General features: G+C 46.1%; 2 protein-coding genes across 3 annotated transcripts in view; both read left to right on the forward strand.

Moving 5' to 3' along the window:
• The window catches only part of tmprss15 (transmembrane serine protease 15), a 58,151-nt gene extending 50,225 nt beyond the window's left edge, over positions 1–7,926 (forward strand). Inside the window, exons 22-28 of the mRNA XM_086307973.1 lie at positions 55–129; positions 208–352; positions 447–628; positions 706–798; positions 5,448–5,587; positions 7,292–7,346; positions 7,449–7,926. Coding sequence (XP_086164099.1) covers positions 55–129; positions 208–352; positions 447–628; positions 706–798; positions 5,448–5,587; positions 7,292–7,346; positions 7,449–7,582 — 824 coding nt within the window. The 3' untranslated portion in view covers positions 7,583–7,926. The remainder of the gene's footprint in view (positions 1–54; positions 130–207; positions 353–446; positions 629–705; positions 799–5,447; positions 5,588–7,291; positions 7,347–7,448) is intronic.
• Positions 7,927–9,948: 2,022 nt separating this feature from the next.
• ttc1 (tetratricopeptide repeat domain 1) lies at positions 9,949–18,779 on the forward strand. 2 transcript variants are annotated; one of them, XM_086307974.1, is made up of 8 exons: positions 9,949–10,089; positions 10,481–10,947; positions 11,030–11,090; positions 11,749–11,861; positions 12,376–12,412; positions 12,503–12,651; positions 18,043–18,097; positions 18,474–18,779. In XM_086307974.1, exons 2-8 carry the CDS (start codon positions 10,495–10,497, stop codon positions 18,608–18,610), a joined length of 1,005 nt encoding a protein of 334 aa, XP_086164100.1. In that variant the 5' UTR covers positions 9,949–10,089; positions 10,481–10,494; the 3' UTR covers positions 18,611–18,779. The 2 variants fall into 2 exon arrangements, with proteins under 2 accessions (XP_086164100.1, XP_086164101.1); XM_086307975.1 differs by lacking the exon at positions 9,949–10,089 and having other exon boundaries at positions 10,096–10,947.
• Positions 18,780–20,376: the final 1,597 nt, after the last annotated feature.

Below are 20,376 nucleotides of genomic sequence, written 5' to 3' on the forward strand. Positions count from 1 at the left end.
CATGTTTCAGGCTCAGTGAATTTATGTTTATGTATGAAATGAAACGTGTTTCAGCGTGTGGAGTCCGTCAGGTCACAAATGTCTCAAGGGAGGCAGACCAATCAGAGCACAGGACACCTGGTGATGAAGGTGAGAGTATGAATGACCTGAACCCATGATCCTGATCGTGTTTCAGCCTGACTGTAGTCACATTGTTCTAACTGTCAGGTGCTGGCCGAGTGGTGGGCGGGGTTAATGCTGAGGAGGGTGCATGGCCGTGGATAGTGTCTCTTCAGTGGAAGGGACGTCATGCCTGTGGAGCCTCAGTGATTGGCAGTGACTGGCTGCTGACTGCGGCTCACTGCGTTTATGGGTGAGAGGCTCACAGCTGCTGCCTGCATGGGGCGCTAACAAGTGTCAATGTTGATGTTGGACATGAAGACATAGGTGCACGTCTGTCTCTGCAGGAAGAACGTTGACCTCCAATCATGGTCGGCGGTTCTCGGTCTTCACGCTCAGAATGATCAAACCTCAGAGGCTGTTCAGACCCGACAAGTCGATCGCATCATCTTCAATGAGCAGTACAACAGACGGACCAAACAGGCCGACATCGCCATGATGCATCTACAGCAGCCAATCAACTTCACCCGTCAGTAACGGCACAAAAACACAGGTATGGGTGGAGGCAGGCTGCAGGGCGCTGATAAATGTGCGTGTGTGTTTCAGAGTGGGTCCAGCCAGTGTGTTTACCACCTGAAGGTCAGAATTTCACAGCAGGAAGAAAATGTTTCATCGCTGGCTGGGGCCGAAACACTGACGGTAACCAAGCACCAGGTTGCACAACCTTTGACCTCCACAGTCTCGTCCTGTACAGGTCCACCTGTTCTCTATCATAAAGTTCATTACCAATGAACTTCTTCATAACACCTGTACAGGGGGAGGATGCTTTTATAACTTGCGTATTTAAATTAAATTAAGGCTTATTATTATGATTACCTTTTTGGGTGGCGCTGTTACTTGGTTTCTCGCTCTCTGCGGTAGAGTATCACTTCCTGTTTCTGTTCCAACCAGTGACTGTATAAAAGTCATTGGTTTTATACAGTCATTGGTTCCAACACACAGTGGTGTTTTTGTGTAGCTTGTCTGTGTAGCAATTTAATTCAAAACTTATAGATAAATTATTTCATAGTATAATCTTCACGTGCTTCATCCGAAGCACACTCTCTGTGTACTCACTCCCTAATTTATAGCCAAAGTATTCACTCACTGTGTCTTTACTGATTCTCTATCTTAGCTTAGCTCGTAGCCGACTCGCTAGCAGCATGGCCTCTTCACCTGTCCCTCCTGCACTTTCCTGCTCATTGTGTCAGTTACACCTCGGCCTCCTTTGGCAGTAATGATACCTGTAACAAATGTAGCATATTTGCAGCTCTGGAGGCCAGGATTACTGAATTGGAGACTCGGCTTCGCACCCTTCATTCACCCGTAGCTAGCCCCTGTAGCTGATGCAGCCGAAGGTAGCGTACTGACTCTGGTAATTGGTCATTCTGTTCTCAGACGTGAAGCTAGAGACACCGGCAACCATAGTCAATCGTCCTCCAGGGGCCAGAGCGGGCGACATTGAGGGAAATTTAAAACTGCTGGCTAAGGGTAAACGTAAATTCAGTAACATTATAATTCTTATAATTCTTTGCTAAAATAATGTAGTTTTGTTATGATACTGGATTGGGATGTACAATGCTTCCACATCTGCAGCACAAACTCTAAACAAACGCTTTATTCAGGTTAATTGTAAATTCTCTCTCTGCTTGGAAGATAGTATTTTGAATTACATATTCTCCAATATTCTCCCTACAGATAATATTTAATAGGAATGAATGAAACAGAACTGTACTGGTTATTATAACAAGATGTAATTCCGACAATTCAAAATAGATCCAATCAGGATTAGGGAACAATCAAGAGAAATATATTTCCTAAAAAAAAGAAAAAAAAAACAATTGAAAGGTACAAAATACAGAACAAGTTGCAAAGTGCTTGAAAGTAGTGCAAAAGGACTTGCCCTAACCACTTAGTGGCCTGAGTGATGAGAGTTACTCAGACCATGGCTCAGATTGGTGGGCAGGTGGGCAGGAGAAGGTGTGGGGAATAGTGTTTGTTAACAGTCCGAATGGCTCAGGGGAAGAAGCTGTTAGTGAGTCTGGAGGGACATGAGCTGATTGACCTGAGGCACCAACCAGCAGGTCAAACAGGTGGTGGGCGGAGTGAAAGGGGTCACCTGTGAACTAAGTGTTATTATAGGAGATAGAGTTTTTCCTTTCCAGTCACCTTTCTCACTCACTATGTATTAACAGACCTCTCTGCATTGAATCATATCTGTTATTAACCTCTGTCTGTCTTCCACAGCATGTCTTTATCCTGTCTTCCTTCTCTCACCCCAACCAATCACAGCAGATGGCCCCGCCCTTCCCTGAGCCTGGTTCTGCTGGAGGTTTCTTCCTGTTAAAAGGGAGTTTTTCCTTCCCACTGTCGCCAAAGTGCTGCTCATAGGCGGTCATATGATTGTTGGGTCTGTACCTATGAAGCGCCTTGAGGCGACTTTTGTTGTGATTTGGCGCTATATAAATAAAATTGAATTGAATTGAATAAGGAATAGTCTTATAGTATGGTAAAGGCAGGTTGACACAGCAAAATGGTGCTAGCATTAACACAAGCAAAAAGGAGCTGGAGTGGTTTAACCTGCAGCAGCTAAGACTGAAGCAATGGATGTTGCTGCTGAGCAAGTGATATCATGCTCACCTACAGTCTTATAACTAAGTTAGCAGCTGATAAGTTAGCACATATCAAATTCGGTTCTTTGATATTCTTTTACTGACAGAGAAAGACTCCGACTCAGTGTGGTCAAAAATAATTATTATTTTATTCAAGCATTACTTTCTGCTGGACCCTTCAGTGTTTTAGGTCAGTCCTGCTGTCTGTTTGTTGCCTGCTGTTAATTCTTCAAGTTCACGGTGTTGCTCTGTCTGTCTTCAGGAAGAGATTGACCATCCTTTAAGCTTCTTCTCAGGATAAGGACAGGATGAGCGGTGAAGCTGTGAAATTTCAGCCAAAGCCTGGACTGTTTGTCGTCCCAATTAAGTTAAACTATGATTTTGTTCTGGCCGCTGTACTGTTCCACGAGGCTGAGCCAAGTCCATGGGCACCTGTATTAACACACTAAGACATTTATTTAATATCATTTCCTTTCATTTCTCTAATTCTTCTATCTAGATTTTAAGACATCTTTCTCTCTCTCACGTTGCACACACATCAGGCAATTTCCTGCACACTGCCTACAAACATTTCACTTCCTGTCACAGACACACACACTCTCCCAGTGCTTCTGTGCTTCTTACAGACACACACACACACTTCACTGCATTTTCATCAATTTCTACAGCCTAATCGAACTCTTGTTTTATGTTCACACTCTATATACTGTACCCTCTGTAATTCTACTAATTTTTATATAAAAAGAATGCACCCTCAGCCACACACGCAAGCTGAACAGCTTCACACATATATATACTAAGCTCTTTACATTTCCAAGCATTAACCAAGAGAAATCCTTCGCATCAAAGTCCTCAGCATAATTAGCAGAATTCCTTTAGCACAAATCTTCAGCACAATTAACAGTTTGTCAACACACGTCAACATTCTCTTAGCGCAGCTCTGCAGCACAATTCACACAATCCTTTCAGCAGCATTTTAGCACACTTCACTCAACTCATTTAACAAATCTTCTCACACACACGCCACACCCTTTTCTATCACACTTTCAAAACAACATGCACTTCTGACCATTCATCCAAAGAACAATTTTACACTTCCCTCATATATTCACACGTTTATAAAGACACCAAATGCCAAGATACATTATTTCCATTTCCATAACACACTTTACATCATCTTCCCTGGTACCAGTTTTCCTACACAATTTCGACAACTTTAAAAGCCTATACGCCCAGGTCTCACCTTGCTGATCAATTAACCCGTTTCTGTCAGATTTCTAAGTCCTATATTAATTTAAAAGCGTTTCCCGCAGCTTGACCGGAAGCTTTACTTTCTCGGCTCTCTTCGCTTCACCCGCCACTCTACATTGAGGTGGTCACGCCTGAGGCCCGGCCTCTTCACTCAAACAATGCACAGAAAGTGGTCCCTGACCACTGGCCGTTAACCAAAGTCCCAAGTCTTGGCAGTGGCTAACTGAGATGACCTGACACTGCGGGACCTTGCCCTGCATCCAAAACAAGGGGGGGGGTTCTCACCCCTGAACTTGTGTGCACTCTTAGGAGTCCCACTCCAGTCCTGAAATTAATTTAACTGGGACTCTAACCACCAGTTTACTGATGTCCAGGCCTAGCCTTCTGACCAAAAGGGACCAACCCTGAAACAAATGCTCAATTCCCTACTCTAATCTGTTTTTCTTGGCTGACACAACACAATTCACATTACACACAACCCATCAACTTTAAAATTTACCCCAACATTAACAGCAATAAATTTTCATTAGATATTTCCCCAGACTTTACTTTTATTGTCACAAATTACCCCAAAATCACCATGGACATTTACCAGAAATGTACTGAAACAATTTTATAATTTAGTTTAATTTCACCACTACCGAGCCAATTTAATGGTGAAGATCATTAACTCGGCGAACAGATAATTTAGAATTCATCCAATACGCACACTTTGCTTTTTTTTAAAACAAATATTAATTAATTAAAATATTAATTACATTACCTACCTTTAAATTTGGACCGGTCCTCTGTTCGCCTCATTTCACGATCCCACCTTGGACCAAATTTGTCCTCTCTGCCATAAAAGAATCCAGGTTCACAGCACCAATTATCAAATTCGGTTCTTTGATATTCTTTTACTGACAGAGAAAGACTCCGACTCAGTGTGGTCAAAAATAATTATTATTTTATTCAAGCATTACTTTCCGGAAAGGGATGAGCACAGGCCAAATCCTGAGCAAATCTATAGCATTACAAGCCAAATGCGTATAATATAGTTCTGTTATACGTCACACATAGTCACACATAGTTTCGATCAAAACAACTCCTGCTCTGCACTCTACCTAGTTTCACTTCCTGTACTCTGCAGGCCTGCACAAAGCGTGCAGAGTGTCCTGTCTTACACAGTACTCTGTGACCTTTACCACACATTATAACTCAAAGTGCCGTTTCTTCTATACTGTGCTCTATAAAACAATATAAACAGAAAATAAGCACTAAGAATATATATTTATTCCGTAACACACGCTACCCTCTTGTACAAATATGTCCGCTCTCTGAAGCAAAAAAAACCCCAAAATGTTGGGGCTGTTGCACTTTGAAAACCACTGGATGACACCACTGCAGTCATCTTTATTGTAGAGTCCATGTTAGCAGTCACTCTCACTTCCTATCTCTCTCTCTCAGGTTCTCTCCCCAATGTTCTCCAGGAAGCCGAGATTCCACTGGTGGATCAGGATCTGTGTCAACAGCAGCTACCCGAGTACACCATCACCTCCAGCATGCTCTGTGCCGGATACCAAGAGGGAGGGGTCGACTCCTGTCAGGTAACCTCTCACCTGGACTCCAAACATCCACCATAACACAGACAGGGTAATGCTAACGTTTGGGCACCAAAAGATCAGAGCTTAAAGTCTTAGGCCTAAAGCTTCAGCTTATTCAAAACTAGGAACGTTCTAGATCCTCTGACTCCAACAACAGCACAAACATTCAACTCAGTGTCGCAGAGTAGGAGAAGCTGTAAAAACTTTAAAAAGAGTTTTCATCACCTCAGTAGACAGGTGGAGACAGAGAATAAGGTGGAGGGCTGTTAGACAGGTGAGAAGAACCTCTGAGGTGAACCAGCTAAAAGAATGAAGGTTTTACCCTCAGAGGTCCTGAACTAAACATCATCAATTTAATCAGTGACCAGAACTCAGAGCCTTTATCAGGAAGAACCAACCGGAGCCCTCCAAACAGACCCTGAATAACTCTCAGCTCACTGACGAAAACTTACTGACAGAGGAGAAGGTGTTACCCAGTACTTACCGTTCAGATAGTTCAAACTCATGCAAAAAAAACTTTCCTACAATATCAAATTCATTATTCAGCTCATGCAGATGTTTACACACTCTCACCCACTGTATCCACCCGAATGGTGGTTACTCTGTGCTGGGCTGAGTCAGAAACCCTTAAACATCCACCCTATGTCATCAGGTTACTGTACACCGAAGGAGGACACCATTCATATCTGAACAACACACTCTGCATGTCACCTCCTCAGCTCTTCTTTAGACTGCAGGGACAGATGAAGGTACATGTGCAGCGTCTGAACCTAACGGCAGTTCTTTATATAGAAGTACTGCAGCATTCACTTCAGTTTGTATAGTTCAGTCTTTGGAGGACAAGCAAACGTATGACCCCCTTTTATGGTGGAGGACTATAAATACCTTAGAGCACATGTAGATAACAAACTGTACTGGGTTTAAAACACCGTTGCACTATACAGGAAGGGCCAGACTCTCTGAAGTCCTTCAACATCTGTCTGACAATGCTCAGGATTTTCTATGAGTCTGTTGGGGCCAGTGCTATCCTCTCTGCTGTTGCATGCTGGAGCAGCAAGTTGGGGGTCGCCGATGCCAACAGGCTCAATAAACTGATCACAAACCTAGTAATGTTGTGGGGCCAGACTCCCTTAGGGTGGTGTCTAAGAGGTGGATATTGTCCAAGATAAGGACAATGCTGGACCTCCCACCCACTCCATGACATGCTGGCCACTCACAGGAGCACGCTCAGTGGGAGACTGAGATTACCCATAATACACTACTAAACAACACAGGAAATCATTCCTGCCAGTGGCTGTACAACTCCTCCATCTAATGCACAGCACACAGTGCAGTAGTTACAACCTCACTATCTGCACACGCTCCACAGTAATATAAAGTTTTACAGGTTAGAGTCAAATGTCAGTCACACAGTAATATTCTGGATATTTATAATTGACTTATTTGTATATATTAGAGCTCTTTCTTATATTTTGTAACGCTATAACACATTGTATTATATAATTCAGCCTGTTCCTCTTATCGTCTCAGAGTGACTGTAAACACATCATTTCTTCAGGGATTAATAAAGTGTTCAGATTCTGATTCTTTTGCATGTCGTACTGAGTAAAGGATGAACCTGTAACATGGATGTGACTCTCAGGCTGTGCTCTCAGTGCTGATGGTCTGTAAGCTGTAAGTGTGTAAGTTTAAATGTGGTGTTTTCAGGGCGACTCTGGTGGTCCTCTGATGTGTCTGGATGATGGAAGCTGGACTCTGATTGGTTGGTGTCTCACACACAGACACGCACACACACACACAGAATATAGATATAAGCCTCACATTAGGTTTGACGGAACGCTGCTCTCTGATTGGTTCCTCACAGGCGTGACCTCATTTGGCGCAGGCTGTGGACTTCCTCAGAAACCCGGAGTCTATGCTCGAGTCTCAGCCTTTGCTTCCTGGGTCGCTCAGACCCGACGTTCCTCCTCTTCATCACACTTTAAAGATCCACTGTGACCTTCCACGTGTTCCGATTATAAAAGAGTCACATGACACACTAACAGCTGACTAGATGGAAACACATTTCCAAAGAGAAATCAATCAAGTTTGATTGTTTCAAATAAAGATCTGATTAATCAAGTCTATGAAATAAAGATTTTATTCTAAAACTTTCATTATGGCGTAATATCCAACTCTGTCAGCAGGTGGCAGCAGAACACAGTGACCAAAAAGATGCGTTCAACTTTTTATGTTTATCAGTAACAACCAGAACAGAAATGTGTTGAATGCAGAGAAAATATCAAATCTGTGATTCTAAAATCTCTTCTCTGTTTGTATCAGTCTAAACAAAATAAATGAAATTCAACAAATTGAATCCTTGTGATGAATGACAATAACTGGTTTGGTATGCTTAGTTTCTGTTACTAAGACCCTCCGCACCTCCTCCTGTCACAGCGTCCTCCTCTGTTACTCCGACCTTCTGCACCTCCTCTGTTACTAAGACCCTCCGCACCTCCTCCTGTCCCAGCGTCCTCCTCTGTTACTCCGACCTTCTGCACCTCCTCTGTTACTAAGACCCTCCGCACCTCCTCCTGTCCCAGCGTCCTCCTCTGTTACTCCGACCTTCTGCACCTCCTCCTGTCCCAGCGTCCTCCTCTGTTACTCAAATCCTCTGCACCTCCTCTGTTACTAGGACCCTCTGCACCTCCTCCTGTCCCAGCGTCCTCCTCTGTTACTCCGACCTTCTGCACCTCCTCCTGTCCCAGCGTCCTCCTCTGTTACTCAAATCCTCTGCACCTCCTCTGTTACTAGGACCCTCTGCACCTCCTCCTGTCCCAGTGTCCTCCTCTTTTTTTTTCTTTTTTTTTTTGCCTGTCCCGTTTGGCTCCTTTGCATCAGAATTGTTGTCTAAAGGCAAAGAAAGATGCCCAACGGATTTACTTTACCAAACTGACCATCCCAGCCTTGCCGTAATGGTCCATTTGATTCACCTTTTATTGTTTATTTTATTTTCACTTACTGAATACGGGACAGACTTGACTGGGGGAAAGAAGGGGAGAAAGAAAGAGGGAAAGAGAAACAGCTGAGAAGAGGGACGGGGGAGAAGGGCAAAAAACAAAAACCAACAGAACGGGCAGGAAAAAAAAATACATCTATCGATCACCTGGATCACCTGCTGAGAAAGAAAAAGAAAACAAGCAGAAGAGAACAAGAGTAATAGAATAAACAACATCACAATGATATATGGGAATATGACAGTAAATACTAAATATTAAACATTATTGTGCAGCACATAAGATCAACAGCACACAGTGTGCTTTGAGGTAGGAGCCAAAAAGGGTGTAGTTTGTGGGTGTGATCACCCGTGTGTACACCTGTGAGCATGGACGCGCTTGTTTTTTTAAAAGGTTCCTTCATGTGATGATCTGCTAGAGGGTGTGGGGGGGCCACAGCCCCGTCCTCCAGGGCATGAAGCAGGTATGGAGGAGATCAAAACTCCAGACATCCAGAGGCCCCCAGAACACAAGAGACCAAGGAAGACCAACAGAGGGGCAGCTGCGCCACTGTCCCGGAAAGAGCTGAGGAGAGTCCCAGATGAGGGCTCACTCAGCAGCCGCGGAGCAGAAGCCAGGGGGAGTTGCAGTGACGCGCCCGTGAGCTCCGCCGGCAGCCAGCCGTGCCTGAGTGACCGAGCCCCAGGCCGAGAGGCCGGGGGCACCCCACCTCCGAAGTGGCCCGAGCGAGCCCCAGGCTCCAGGCCCCGATAAGCGGCCGCCAAGGAGTGAGCCGGTGTGTACTTGGACACCCATCCCCGGACACAAAGAACCACCAACGCACCGACACCTGAGGGGAAGTGGTGGTGGGGGGAGATAAACCTCCAAACCTTGGAGGGCCTGAGATGTCCCCAGAGAGGTGGCGTCTGATACCCAACCTGACATATAGACACAGACATACAGGCACACACAGATACAAACATCCATTCCCACCCTCATGCTCTCATATGCACTTACTCCACACTCAACCAACGTGGAGACAGACATGAAGAGTGTCCTCGTCTTTTACTCCGACCCTCTGTACCTTCTCCTGCCTGTTTAAATCAACAGGCAGGATTTAAACACATTTGTGACCTAATATTTAATAATCCACATTTCACTGTTCTACTCTTTGGTTCAGATGTGGATACTGTATTGTTATTTCTTTGTGAATTTTTATGTTTAAGTTGTTTTTTGCTGGTTTTTAGTTTGTTTTTGTCTGTTTGGGAGCTGACACAGTCTCTATGGAGATGGGTTTTTGGGGGGTAGCAGGAGGAGAGAAGCTGCAGAGAGGCGTGTAAGACTGCAACTCTGCTTCCTGGTCCCAACTCTGGATAGTCAAATAAAGTTCATATCAAAATAAAAAAGACCAAACTACTCCTCCGGCAGGGGGCGGTACCTACAGGACACTTTAAATAGGAAACGGAAGCGTTCCTCGTATAGGAAATGACGTCAGTGAGCGTGGTCGCGCAGATTCACCGGTGTTTACAGGTGAGACCGAAAAGCAGCTGATTTTAACGTTTCTGTGGTTATCGATATGCAACGGACTGTCACCTCGATGACGTCAGGCAGAGCCGTGACATAGTTACGACTGACACGTGCGTGTAGAGTCCCAGCTGACCGTTAGCTTAGCTGTTAGCATGTAGCTCCTTAGTAAACAAACAGAAACCTGACCAGTGATCGATACCGGCTGATCAACAGGAAGTGACGCAGACGCGAATCGCGCCGATCCTTCAATAGCTGATCAGCTGATCGCCACAGAAGAAGAGTGAGGCTCAGCAGGAACTGAAGCTGTTAGCTCAGTGCAGCTAGCTGGCTAACACTGGCTCTGTGTGACGTCAAAGGTCAGGCCTCTAATCAGTTTGTTAAATTTTTATTTTAGCTCAGAGTTTCAGAATGAGCGGAGGAGGCATACAGAGACACAGCAGGGCCGAGGAGGAGGAGCACGAGGAGGACTTCTATGACTGTCCGGACACGCTGGAGCCTCCTGACCCCACTGCAGGAGGAGAGGAGAGCCAGCAGGACGTTCATTTTAAACACACACAGACTGAACGAGGAGACACAGAGAGGGAGGCAGCAGAAGGACACCGGGGAGAGGAGCGGGGAGACAGACTGAAGGAAGAGGAGGACGAGAAGGAGGTGAAAGCTCCACTGGAGACAGAGGATGTGGAGCAGGGGGAGGAGGGGGTAGACGGGGTGAAGGAAGAGGAGGAGGTGAAGGAGCAACAAGATGGAGACTCCCTGCATGACTCTGACACGGAGCTGAAGGAGGAGGTGAGCCCAGCCGTAGAGTTTGATGATGATTACCTGAGGGAGGTGGAAAAGGAGCTGACCGAGGAGGAGAAGGAGGTAATACCTGCTGACCAGTACCTGCATTGAGAGACATTTAGGTGTCGGCACACGGTGGTAAATCAGAGTTCTTCTTTTTCAGAGTCGACGGCAGCAGAGCATCAGTCTGAAGGAGGCGGGAAACGCCCACTTTAAGAGGGGAGGTGAGTCTGTGAGATCAGCACTGTGGAGCTCCTGCATACTGCAAGGGGTCAGAGGTCACACTATCAGGGTTTCCCGTACACGGTCAAATGAAAGGGGCGGGGCTGGCTGCTTCTGACCCATTTAAAAAGGGCAGTATGGATCATGTGACTCATCTCACACAAACACGAACCCTGAGAGCCGCCTAAACCACAGGTGAGAGTCTGTGTGACCTCTGACCCTGAACGACCTCTGACTCAGACCAGCAGAATCTGGTGATCTGTGGCGGGAAAATAAATTTTGATTGCCGTGAATGATTTTGTGTCTGAGCATGCTCAGCACTGCCGCCTGCACTGTGAGACTTTAACCTGTATCCATGGAAACGTGAAAGATTCCTCTCCCACGGCCTGATGAAGGAGACGTGAAATCAGATTAGGGTGAATGAATGTGATTGGATGAACACGTGTTCAGGTGTGTGCTCTGTGTTTGCAGCTGAATGACAGAGACTTGATCACATGATCACTTTCAGTCTGACCTGCTGGAGCAATCAATATTATTTATTACTGTTGCTCATCAGGAAACTGAGCCGTCTTCAGAAATGGTGATGTCATACATGTTGATCTGTTACCGTGGTGACCTGCTCTGGGCTCTGTGTGTAACATTTGCTTGTTGTTCCCACAGACTGGGCGGAGGCGGGGCGAAACTACACGGATGCGCTGTCTGTGTGCCCCGTCTGTTTCAGCAGAGAGCGAGCTGTGCTGTTCTCCAACAGAGCCGCCGCAAGGCTGCACCTGGTAACATGCTATAAACACGCTAGCTCTATGCCAGTATCGTTGCTAACATGAAGGATGTAGAGCCGTCGGTGTGACAGAAGTCTGGTTCTATGAGTACCTGCTTCACCTCTAACACAGCTTTGTGTTGGTTAGTCCTTTTGTGGCTCTGCACACAGATACACCTCATCCAATCAGGAGGAAGCGTCCACACGCTGTAAACATCGCTCGTTTCCCTCTGAAACTTGGGTACCCCCCTAACGTTTTCTACTTCCTGTGTCACTTCCTGTGTGATGCCCTGTGCGTGGGCATCACACAGCCCCAAATTAGGCCGCTGGACATTTAATGTTGCGACTGCAGTTTGCTCGAGTCACCAGGTTCGTGCTGCAGCAGGTGGGCGTTTCCTCCTGATCGACCAATGAGAGCAAAAGTTTGAAACGTGCAAAACACTGCATGTTAGCAATGATCAGTTATCAGTAATGCCATTAGCTGCGTGCTAACAGGTTAGCGGCGTGCTTACAGTGTGTGTCTCTGTCAGGATCTGAAGGAGCAGGCGATCTCAGACTGCAGCAGAGGTGAGCGATGACATCACACCCCTCCTGGGTAGCAGCGGCTGTGTAATAATTATTCATTGTACTGACTGATTGGCTTTGTGGTTCCCATAGCAATAGCGCTGGATCCTGACTACCTGCGGGCGCTGCTGAGGAGGGCGGAGCTTTACGAGCAGACAGAAAAGCTGGACGAGGCTCTGGAGGACTACCAGAAGGTTCTGGAACGAGACCCAAATAATGTTGCTGCCAGGCAGGCGGCCATGGTGAGTTCACTGACTGTGGGACAAAGCAGAACCAGGCAAGCTCTGTTCAATGTTAAAACCTAAAATGTGGGCTAAAAGCCAAAGAAGCTGGAGTTTACATGAAATCTCCATTTCATTTGTATAATTTATCAGTCTTTAAATTGTGATGCCAGTTAGCGGAGTTTTAGAAACAGGAAGTGAACCCGTTAAAGAGATGACCGGCTGATGGAGTACTCTGTAGGTGAAATCATGATGAATGTAAATTCACTGAAAGTTCTCAAACTAAGGATGTCTGTGGGCTGATGCAGTTTGTCTGTCGTGTAGGCAGGTCACCATGGTAACTGCTGTAGTGTGTTCATGACGGCGCCAGGTCAGAGTGTTCTCAGAGCCCTGCTGAGGTTACTTCTCTGTAGAAGAAGAGCGCTCGTGTTGGTGCAGATCTTATAGACTTCCTGTGGTGATTAACAGCTTAACTCTTACATGTGAAGGGTCCCCGGTTTGATGCTTGGAGAACACACAGACTCTGGGCAGGCCTCAGACGATGTGGGCGCTGTCAGGAAGTGAAATCAAACACCTGCTGTGAGGGAGAACAGCTGGAATCACCTGCACCATCTGTTTGACACCATCAGTCATTCTCTAACTCAGCTTGTTTTTGTGAGGATGTTCCTCTGTGGATTCAGTCGTGTTTAGAAAGAAATGTGTACGTATGTATGGCATCACATCGCCTTCCCTGTACTGCAGGCTCCCGCCCCCTGTAACCACACCTTACATAAACTGCCTCCCTGCTAGGACTGGGCTATATTATACAGTTCACGGTAATACCGGTACAATGGCCCTTTCTCAATTCTCAAGTACGCGAGTCCGTAGGGCTGTTCGATATAACGATATATATCGGATGACAATATAAAAACGTTTAAAACAATAAAATCATCACATAAGAATTAAATCAATAAAATCAGGGTCTGACTGTGTCATAAGCCAAGAAGTAAAAACGGGTTTTACATTAAAAGTGGACAGTGAGGGGGCCTCTCTAATGTGCTGGGGCAGAGAAGGCCCCGCCCCCTCTGAGCTTCCTCTTGGACCTGGGTACCTCCAGGAGCAGACCTGGGGGGTAGGTAAGGACGAAGAAGCTCAGAGAGGTAAGTTGGGGAAAGACCGTTTAAGCCAGGGGTGCCCAATCCCGGTCCTCGAGAGCTACCGTCCTGCAGCTTTTAGATGCATCCTTGTTCCCACACACCCGAATCAAATGAATGGCTTGTTATCAGGCCTTTGCCAAACATGATGGCATGCTGAAGAGGTAATCAAACCATTTGATTCAGCTGTGTTGGAGTAGGGATGCATCTAAAAGCTGCAGGATAGTAGCTCTCGAGGACTGGGATTGGGCAGCCCTGGTTTAAGCATTTAAAAACAAACATGAGAATTTTAAAATGAACTCTAAGATATACAGGCAGCCAATGGAGTGAAGCCAGGATGGAAGTTATTTGCTCTCTTTTACGAGTTCTGGTTAAAAGTCGTGCAGCAGAATTTTGGACCAGCTGCAGACGAGAGAGAAGACGCTGACTAACTCCAAAATACAGCACATTACAGTAAGCCAAACGAGATGGAATAAAAGCATGGATTACTGTTTCAAAATGCAGCCTGGATAAAATAGGTCTTCTCTTTGCCAAACGCCTTAAATGATAAAAACTGGACTTGACAATAGCCCTAATTTGACTGTCTAATTTAAAATCACTGACCATCTTAAAACCCAGGTTAGTAACAACAGATTTAAAATACTCTGCCAGGGGTCCCAAATCAATAGCGGAGGGTTCACAAGGTCCACTAGGACCAAACAGAATCACCTCAGTTTTGCTTGAATTACATCTTAGAAAGTTTAGGGACATCCAAGATTTAATGTCTTCTAGAGATGCTAGAAGTGGCTTAATAGCAGTGGAAGGATATTCCATGCCTTCTGAGGATGGTTCCCAGGGGCTGTAAATATAATGAAAAAAGTAGAGGCCCTAAAATTGAGAAAAGTTAACACTAATAGTTCTGTCAGAAAGATAAGACCTAAACCATTTCAAAGCAGTACCACGAATGTCTGCAAGATGGTGCAAGTGAGTCAGTAAAATGCGGTGGTCTACAGTGTCAAAGGCAGCTGTTAGGTCAAGGAGGACAAGAACATCATGATTACCAGAGTCACAGGAAAGGAGGATATCATTAAAAACCTTTAAGAGTGCTGACTCCGTGCTATGTAAGTTTTTAAAACCTGATTGGAAGACCTCTAGGACACCATTCTCCTTTAAAAAAAACAATTTTCTCTAAGATTTTAGACATAAAAGACAACTTGGAGAGAGGCCTGTAGTTAGCCAACACAGTGTGGTCCAGGGCAGGTTTCTTAAGCAAGGGTTGTACTACTGCATGCTTAAAATGAGCAGGGGCTACACCAGATATTAAACTGCTGTTTATAACACTAAGAACAGCCTGGCCTATGCTAGGAAAAATCTCCTTAAAAAATTGTGGTGGGACAAGATCATTTGGGGAACCAGAGGGCCTCAGGTGGCCGACCACATCCTCCAAATAAGAAAGAGTCACAGGCTCAAACTGGTTAAAAACAGCAGAGCAAGGGATCGAGACAGAGGGGTCGGACTCATGAGTGCCCGCGTGGCTGCAACCTTCTCAATGAAAAACACATAAAATCATTAGTTTATGAGAGGCCTCCAAGCAGCCACTTTGTGGAGCATTTAAGACTGAGTCAGTAGAGTTAAATAACACGTGGATTGTGACTGTTGGAGGAAATGATCTTAGAGAAGTATTTTCTTTTAGCCTCTTTGACCGTATCCTGATAGAGGCGCCAGCAGTCCTTTAGGATTTGCAGAGACACCTGCAGTTTGTCCCTCTTCCATCTGCGTTCAGCTCTACGACACTCCCTCCTCACAGCCCGAGTGGCGTCATTAAACCAAGGATCGGTTTTAGCCTTGGGCTTCCTGGTTTTTAATGGTGCCACAGAGTCCAGAATGGTTAGGCAAGAAGATTGAAACCAGGAGCTGAGGTCCTCTGTGTCCAAGGGAGTACGATCGGCGGGGATAGACAGCTGGTTAAAAGCAGAGGAGAACTGGGCAGCAGTGGAAGGGTTAATAATCTGACAGCGGTGAACAGGAGCGCTGGTTTGAACTGTAGTGTGTGAAAACACATCATCAAATAATACAGCCATATGGAAAGCAGTGTCAGTCACTTCCACATTAGACACAGGTAGACTGTGTGACAAGACCAGGTCTAGTGTGTGTCCGTGTTCATGTGTGGGACCAGGTACGGGCTGGACCAGATTAAAAGAGTCAATGAGGCTTAAAAACTCCTTCACCAGAGGTTTGTCAGGGCAGCAGACATGGATATTAAAATCTCCCACAATAAGAACATGATCATAGTTGGGCAGAATCCCAGCTAGAAATTCTGAAAAGTCATTAATGAAATTCTTATTGTATTTAGGGGGACGATAAATAACAGCAAAGAGCACAGAGTTAGAACTTCAAAACACGTGAGCTCAGAACTGGAAGACGAGGGCTGTAAAACACACTGTTTACATTTAAAATCCTTTTTAAAAACAACCGCCGTACCTCCTCCTCTCCCTGATGTCCTTGGTGTGTTAAAATAGGAACAACCCGCTGGTAAAAGTTCGGATAAAATACTGGACTCACCAGTGTTAAGCCAAGTCTCCGTGACACACATGAAGTCCAATTTCCAGGAGATGACGGACTCATTCAGAATAAAAGATTTGTTCACGAGTGATCTGGCGTTTACCAGCCCAATCCTGACAGGCGCCGGGGATGAGGTAAAAGCCCCAGCGGCACAGGGAGTCCGACACAGCGGCCTCAGATTGTCGAGGTTCGCCCGGCGCACGTTGAGCCGAGGAGGACAGGGGTCACGGAGGAGCGGCGCATCATCCTGGCAGACCACAGGGATGAGGCAGGAACCCACGGGGTCCAGGAAACGTTGGTGCACAAAAACTCCAGGAAATAATCTTTGACGGTAGTGAGATGGTGCACCAAAGAGATCTTGAGTTTGACCAGCCGACCACTGCGCCTACCCCGACGCTTCGCCGGGGAGGTAGCATGACAGCACGGCATAGGCAAGTTGGGATATGTGACAGCAGCGGACACCATGAATTCTGACCTCCGTTAGAAAATGGAGCTGTATTTTGTCCAGAACTTCGGAGGTTCAGAAGCGATTGGCGATCGTACACCAGTAATGACCCGATTTCTTGAGTAACACACGACAGGAGCAATATAAAAACAAACAAAACTGACAGCGACAGACGAGCAGCCACGTACACCAGCGCCATCTTGAGGTACAGAGGACATTTTTAGTTCGACTTTGCTTTTTAAGTTTTGTGGATATTATACATGGTTATGGTGGGGATACGTCGGCCAGTTTCCACTGGAAATGCCTTTTGGTTAAACTGAAGCAGCTGCTACACGTCTCAAACACAGTTTATTTGATGAGTGTATCCGCTGGGGCTGCAGGCGCACCTGGTCACTTTTACTTGAGTCTGGCATGTTTACATCACCGTGCATGACCTCTGATCCGTCCCTGTTAAAGACAGTCACAACTCTCAGAGCTTCCTCACTCAGTAAAACAGTGGTTCCCAAACTTTTTTTGCTAGGCCCCCTGCACAAACACATCCTCCTATCACACGCACATATTTTGTTTTCAAACTTCATTGCAGTTTACTGTCAGTGACAGACAGAAAACAACGGGTCAAAACAAAACAACCCAAAATAAACAAGATTTGACAGCAAGTAAAATCTGTATTAAAGCGAGATATGCTTCATCACACGTTCTAGTCTTTGGCCTGGAAGGAAGCTGGTTTGGAAGCATATCTGGTGATGCTTCATCCTCTGCTTTGTGTTTGTGTGGGAGCCCCATCAAAACAATGTTCATTATGCTCGCTGCGTCCAAACATTGTTTTGTTTGTTTGTTTTGTTTTGTTTTCATTCATACCACGACCCCCCCTGCAATGGCTCTGCGCCACCTCCTGCAAAAACACCTCAGCCAGTAAAAGAGAAACGCCTCCTCGTTTCCTACACGGTCAGAGCTGCTGCAGCAGTCTGTGGAAAAATCGTTGAAACAAACACTCGACAGTGTCTCAGATCTTCAAACTTTGCTTCTAGTTCTGACTTCTTCTTCTCCTCCGTCTAACGTGGCGACTACAGCAGCTTCCTGTGCCAGTCTGATGGTGTCACAGTGGCGTGCAGAGCGACCAGTAGGGTTTACCAGGGCCTCCTGTGCTTATTCAGGTTCAGCCCCCTCTGAGGTCAGGGGTCAGCGCTAAGGAGGCGTGAAAGGGACGAAAAACAGACTTACACAGCTGACCTCTCTCTCTCTCTCCCTCCACCTGTGTCTCCCACCCTGTGTCCACCTGTGTGTCTCTATCAGAGGCTGCCTCTACAGATCCAGGAGAGGAACGAGAAGCTGAAGGAGGAGATGCTTAGTACGTATTGCACCTGAACACACCATTAATCAATCATCCATGATTGTCTGGTACGTACCTGTCGGTGCGACATGCAGCTTGGTACCTGTTCAGGTGGAGACAGTGTTTTTCAGCCATAACATCACCTGTGACAGGTGAGAGGAGCCAAACAAGACTGAAATGAAATCACATGATCAATCCACATGATTTTAAAGGCACACACAGATCAGACATGAACTCTGATCAGCTGTTGGCTCTGATTGTTCACATTACAGAGATGCGACTTAAACAATAAAAGCCTGCAGCCTGATAGCTCAGGGCCTGGAGTCCTTTCACAATAAAAGCCATACATTAGACATACAATGGAGCTGTGATCTCTGTGACCTCTGACCCACAGGTAAGCTGAAGGACCTAGGTAACATGGTCCTGCGGCCGTTCGGACTCTCCACCAACAACTTCCAGGTGAACCAGGACGCCGCCAGCGGCGCCTACTCCATCAACTTCATCCAGAACCCCAACAACAACAACAGGTGATGATGTCACAGTGATGTCGTTGCTCACAGCTGTGACATCACACCACAGAGCAGCGGTTCACCTGTCTGCTGATCAGTTTAGTTACTGATCATGAAGAAGCCAGTACGGACTGGTTATTGATTGGTGATTGACTCTTAATGAAGAGGAATAAAAAACCTCTGAAAGGTAATCTGTTCCAACCAGACTCCATTCATTTTCTGTCTGATTTAAGCTGCTCTGATGAAACTCTTAACTTGGAGCTTCTATGCGTCACCGCAGTTACCTCTGACGGTGTTGAGCTGGATTAGGCCCTCCTCTGTGCTGAAGCAGTTCCAGCTGTGAGTCTTTATTAATAAAGTAAGCAGACAGGCTGTTGTCTGTTGTGGAAGTTTTCCGTTTAAATAAAGCCTGCAGACGAGCGGTGAGCAGTAGCTAACATTCTTTAATCAAACACAAAGAACAGAAAAAAACAAGCTTGATGAAGTCCCTGCATGACCGCAGGGCAGGTCAGCAGAGTCTCTCTGAGCCTAGCATGGCTCTCAGTTAAATGCGTCTGTGAAGGTTCTCAGTCATCCAGGTCATCGTAGTCAAAGGAGCTTGCAAAGAAAAGCATCTGGACTTCTTTAAGTTGCTTGAAGACGTTTCACCTCTCATCCGAGAGGCTTCTTCAGTTCTAAGGTCAAATGGTGGAGAGTCCAGATATAAACCTAGTGGGAGTTTCCCCCCACAGAGGGACAAAAGGACCCCCTGATGATCCTCTAATCGCCTGAGCCAAGGTGTGAAACTGGGTGTGGGTCACAATCAGCCAGAGTTTCGGGTGAGTTCATTGTGAAACCTGGCCCCACCCTATCATGTGAATTCCTGAGGTCAGATGGCCCAGGATGTGAGTGGGCGTTAAGGCGTCTGGGGAGGGATCTCAAAACTGGATTATAGATGGCAGAGAGTTGGTGTCGTAAACCCCCGCCTCTGTTCAAAGATGGTCGCTCACAGTGGACATAGATGCTTCTTTCACTCCTCTTTCAAACCATCTGTCCTCTCTGTCCAAAAATGCTCGAAAGAGTGACCTTTGACCTTTAGATGCAGATGGACTGCTGAGTCTTGTCCTGTGGAGGTGGCTCTTCTGTGTTGTGCCATGCGCTTGTGAAGTGGCTGTTTGGTCTCTCCGATGTAGAGGTCTGAGCATTCCTCGCTGCACTGTACAGCATACACCACATTGTTAAGTCTGTGTTTTGGCGTTTTGTCTTTCGGGTGAACCAGTTTGTGTCTGAGTGTGTTGCTGGGTCTGAAATGCACCGGGATGTCATGCTTGGAGAAAACTCTCCTAAGTTTCTCTGATACACCGGCTACATAGGGGATGACAATGTTGTTGCGTCTGTCCTTCTTATCCTCCCTCGCTGGTGTCTGGTCTTCTTTTCTGTGCCTCTTTGCTGACTTTAAGAACGCCCATTTAGGATAGCCGCACGTTTTGAGTGCTTCCTTTACATGTGTGTGTTCCTTCTTTTTCCCTTCAGGCTTAGAGGGAACACGTTCTGCCCGGTGGTGTAGGGTCCTAATTACTCCAAGTTTGTGTTCCAGAGGGTGATGGTAGTCAAAGAGGAGGTACTGGTCCGTGTGTGTGGGCTTCCGGTAAACTTCGATGTTGAGTTTGCCGTTCTCTTCAATGTCCACAGCGCAGTCCAGGAAAGGCAAACAGTCGTCCTTTGTGTCTTCCCTGGTGAACTTGATGTTTTTATCCACAGCGTTAATGTGCGCAGTGAAGGATTCCACTTCTTGTGTCTTGATTTTGA

Source organism: Aulonocara sp. 'chitande type north' Nkhata Bay, linkage group LG10 (genome assembly GCF_057382095.1).
Source record: "Aulonocara sp. 'chitande type north' Nkhata Bay isolate Kocher_YH1m ecotype deep benthic linkage group LG10, A_spYH_male_GT1.1, whole genome shotgun sequence".
NCBI lineage: Eukaryota > Metazoa > Chordata > Actinopteri > Cichliformes > Cichlidae > Aulonocara > Aulonocara sp. 'chitande type north' Nkhata Bay.